We start from the raw sequence: 4,924 nt of genomic DNA, 5'->3' as shown, positions 1-4,924 counted from the left end.
ATGTAATTTTATCAGAGGTGGGCCTAGTAAAAACATACCCTTTACCATTGATGAAACAGAGACGTACACCAAAAATATAAAAGTCAAGACTGAGGAAAATCCACCGGAAAAACCTCAAGAAAACCCGGAAGAACTTTATCACACCTTTAAAGTCAAAACTAAAGATCTCGAAAGATTAGTTTTGGAACTCTACGTTAGAAAACAACTTAACGCGTTGTATATCAAAGAAAAACTTAATGACTTACGTAAGATTTAAAAATAATATTAAAATTTATCTCTTCCTTACGAAGATAGAAGGAATTATTTTAGAATAAATCAAATGCATTTTAAAATGAAAATTGAAAAAATATCTTTAATGTTAGAACCTATACTTTAAAGAAAATAAATAGTTTTTTACTTTATATTATGGTCTTTATTCCTACAAAACCATCTTTTTTTATAAGCCTATACAATCAATCAATCAAATATTGACAGGTAAAGTGAGGAGATCGGGAAAACCCGGCTCCTCCCCCTTGAGTGGCCGCATATTCTCTCTCCATGTCAGACTATTATTAAATCTCCACTACACTCACTCTCTTCTAGCTAAAACATCTTTTAAAAATAAAATGGACTTAAAGTATGGCCATTCCACTGCGCCAAACGTCTTTACTTCATCAAGTTCTTGGCCACTTTTTGAATTAATAATAATGTTGTTATGTTTACGAAATTGTTCGTAAATAGTCTTCCATTTTGCCACACACTGTTGCTCTAGAAACGACCATCAGTCATAAGAAAATAAAGTGTGCATGAATAAGTGTGAGTACACGGTGTACAACGTTAATTAACTAGCAAAAACAAACAGCGATTCACTAAAAATAGATAGATTTCGAGCTTTTGACTTAGTACATAGTTTTTGCATTGGATAAAGTGTATTTAATTTTAAGACTGAGCTGGTACTTACTGGTCTGATTCATTTCTTTGGCTGCCTCTTTCCATGCAACTTGTTTATGATCCCTGTTCCGGTAAGCCTCGGACCTTCTGTCCCACAACGCTGGTCTTTCAAACACAACTTGTATTAATTTTTCTCTTTCTTCCATTGCTTCTTTTTTCTTAATTTCCAGTTCTAGTTTTAATTTTTCTCGTATTTCCTTCAGTTCGTTTTTAGACGTCATTTTCTTTTCGAAAAAAAGTCCTAAACCGGTAGCAAAACTGAACCGTACGCGCCGAAACACTAGCTGCCTTTAACGTAAAAAAAATTGCAGACGATAGCCGTAACCATGGATACTGTATACAGTAATCTAATTGGTGAATCTAGATTGACGTCACTTTAAAACTGTTTGAGCGGCAAAAGCTTAAAGAAAATGAGAAGCAAATATCAAACTCATTTAGATATCTGCTTCTCGAAGGTTTAAAGCCTGAAAAGACGAAAAGCTTAATTTGAAGCTTGTTTGAAAACACTAAGATTTTTTACTTCGGCTTTCGGCTTCTAATTTTGAAGAAAAAGCTTAATTTTTGTTCAAAAAAATCTTGATTGAAAACGGGCCTTAACTTATAGAAAGCCAAAAAATAGCCTTGCCTTGCCTTAAAAATTATTATTAAATTTTATATAAACGCATGTATCTGATTATATATAAAGGCACGAATCTGATTATATATAAAAGCATGTATCTGATTATATATAAAGGCACGCATCTGATTATATATAAAAGCATGTATCTGATTACATATGAAAGCATGTATCTGATTATATATAAAATCATGTATCCGATTATATATAAAAGCATGTATCCGGTTATATATAAAAGCATGTATCCGGTTATATATAAAAGCATGTATCCGATTATATATAAAAGCATGTATCCGATTATATATAAAAGCATGTATCCGATTATATATAAAAGCATGTATCCGATTATATATAAAAGCATGTATCTGATAAAAGCATGTTTTTGATTATATATAAAAGAATGCATCTCACTATTACAATTTATATAATAACAATATTTCCAAATAATAAATACTTTAATTCTCGTAGTCAAAACACATGTCTCTGATTATTAAATGTTAATTACTACTTGAGAAAATATTTTATTGATTACATTATTCATATCTATGTCTAAACAAGTGCAGATATCTATATAGAGATAAGGAGTTGTTAATTTCCGTTTTATTTTCATTCATTTTCATAACGTATTTTAACCAATTTTCTATACTTCTTTGAATTAGAAAGAATATATAATGAGCAAGGTTAGCAAGTTTTAAACAAATTGTTTCAAACTTTGGTTTAAAATTTGTTTTAAACAGCCATTAAAAACAATAATTTGTTTAAAACCTTTGAAAAAAGTTTAAAACTTGTTTTTTATGGAGAGAAATTTTAACTCTTTTTCATTTGAAAATGAGCGAAGAGAATGAATAACATAAATAATAAGCGATCCTATATTCTCCGAGGTTATTACAAAGATGGTGGTGGACCATTTAATATTTCAACTAGAATATTAAGTTTCGAAAATCAAATTGTCACTTTCAACAAGATAATTTTCAAAGTTACGCGGTCATAATGCGTAGCGCTTCATTTTTTTCAACATTAAGTTTCATAAAATTCCTCCTTCATGTACGTTATCGCTTTAATGACGAAAATGGTTATTAAACGACTGACATTGCCGTCGCTAAAACTACTACTACACTGGCTACTACAAGTGCGGATAGATATTCTATAGAGATAAGGAGTCGTTAATTTTCATTAATTTTCATAACGCTTTTTAACCAATTTTCTATATTTCTTTAAGTTAGAAAGAATATACAATGAGCAGGGTTGGCAAGTTTTAAACAAATTGTTCTAAACAGCCATTAAAAACACCAATTTGTGTTTTTTATGGAGAGAAATTTCGAATATTTTAACTCTTTTTATTTGAAAATGAGCGAAGAGAATAAATAACAGAAATAATAAGCTTCAGTCAAAACCTTCCAACAATTCGACTGTTACATATGTGTGTTTAATTGTTTGGAAACCCTACCAGTTGATTTATCCGTTACTAATCTGTATTGAAGAATGATATTCCAAAAATATGATTAAGGCTTTTGTCGTCTACTTAAAACAAAGCTACAACGTTTCTCCAATGTGGTTTCTCTACACTGTTGGTACATTTTACTGTTTTAAAGTGACTACGCATAATCCTTAAAGCCAGGCCCTTGATAGTGCTAAAATTAATACGCTTAAACGGAAAACATGAAGCACCTACAAAATAGTAAGGGGTGGTGACGTTTCAAACGTATGATGAATTCTGACCAAGAAACTCTAAAGTACGGAAGCGGAAATTCCTTAATAGTGGCGACAAAAGAAAGCATTTAGACATTAGAGGTTAAATGTATAAATTCACGCATCACCCTCATTTTCTATCCCTATTAAAAAATTACATTTTCCTTTTGAAAAGATCGCTTGATCTTTTTAAACAGTCAGTAGAATATTTCAAATATTCAATATTTATCTCTCAAAACGTATTCCCTTCTTAATAATTAATTTCATGATAAAATGTTTTCGGAAAATCTAATTTTAAATCGTGTTTTAAACAATAAAAATCACAAAATTTTTCCCAACCCTGGCAAGAACCGTTTCTTACACCTTGAACTTCTAAACTTTAGGAGCTTTTGATTTTCGTAGTACATGTTAGTGGTCTGTTGGTCTAGGGGTATGGTACTCGCACTGGATTCGAGTGGTACCGCGTTCAAATCTCAGAGAGTTTTTGATTTTAGTATTTTTCTTCTCATAAGGTTTTCGTGGTCCGTTGGTCAAGGTGTATGATACTCGCTTTGGGCTCAAGTGCTCCCTGGTTCTAATTCCACACGGACAATTTCTTATACCTTGAAATTGAAAATTTAAGGAGTTGTTGCTCTTTTAAAACAGTCAGTAGAATATTTCACACCTTGTGTCCCATTCGACCGAATCCCATTCGACCGAACGCGTTTCCCATTCAACCGAAAACAGCCCAAATGTGCGGTTTTGGGAAAATATATATTAAAATTTAAAAAGCAAACGTTTTAATTTTTTTAAGGAATTTTTTTTACACCAGAGTTTTCGTTGTATATATATATTGAAGTTTGAAATGCAAAATTTAATTTTAAGAGTGATTGATAATGGAGAGAATTGCATTGTTTTGGAAAATGTGGCAGCTAACTATTAGGAGAATATTTTGGAAAAGGTGGCAGCTAATTTATAAGAGAATATTTTGGAAAAGGTGGCAACTAATTAATAGGAGAATATTTTGGAAAAGGTGGCAACGAATTATTGGAGCCATTGTTTTGGAAAAGATGGCATCTAACTAATAGGAGACTATTATGGAAAAGGTAGCAGCTAATTAGTAGGAGAATGTTTTGGAAAACGTAGCAGCTAATAAAAAGGAGAATGTTTTGGAAAACGTAGCAGCTAATTAGTAGGAGAATATTTTGGAAAAGGTGGCGGCTAATTAGTAGGAGAGTGTTTTGGAAAAGGTTGCAGCTAACTATTAGGAGAATATTTTGGAAAAAGTGGCAACAAATTAATAGGAGAATATTTTGGAAAAGTGGCAGCTAACTATTAGGAGAATATTTTGGAAAGGTAGCATCTAATTATTCGAACCATTCTTTTTGAAAAGGTGGCAGCTAACTATTAGGAGAATATTTTGGAAAAGGTGGCATCGAATTATTGGAAACATCCTTTTGAAAAGTTGGCATCTAACTATTAGGAGAATATTTTGGAAAAGGTGGCAGCTAATTTGTAGGAGAAGGTTTAGGAAAAGGTGGCAGCTAATTAGTATAAGAATGTTTAGGAAAAGGTGGCAACTAATCAATAGGAGATCAATAGGAGATTATTTTGGAAAAGTTGGCAACGAATTATTTGAACCATTCTTTTGGAAAAGGTGGCAACGAATTATTAGGAGAATATTTTGGAAAAGGTGGCAGCTAATTAATA

At 31.6% G+C, this 4,924-nt stretch overlaps 1 protein-coding gene across 1 annotated transcript; it reads right to left on the bottom strand.

Annotated features, from left to right (window-relative positions):
* Positions 1–548: 548 nt before the first annotated feature.
* LOC149631023 (uncharacterized) lies at positions 549–1,185 on the bottom strand. Its single transcript, XM_089851241.1, has 2 exons — positions 941–1,185; positions 549–747 (listed from the first exon to the last, which is right to left on the bottom strand). The coding sequence occupies exons 1-2, from the start codon at positions 1,149–1,151 to the stop codon at positions 569–571; spliced, it is 390 nt and encodes a 129-aa protein (XP_089707367.1). The 5' UTR covers positions 1,152–1,185; the 3' UTR covers positions 549–568.
* Between the last annotated feature and the right edge of the window lie 3,739 nt (positions 1,186–4,924).

The sequence above is a fragment of the Phalangium opilio genome, unplaced genomic scaffold, assembly GCF_054372755.1.
Source record: "Phalangium opilio isolate 3A_F unplaced genomic scaffold, DU_Popi_V2 ptg000101l_1, whole genome shotgun sequence".
Lineage (NCBI taxonomy): Eukaryota > Metazoa > Arthropoda > Arachnida > Opiliones > Phalangiidae > Phalangium > Phalangium opilio.
This window is presented reverse-complemented; position numbering and strand designations above follow the sequence as displayed.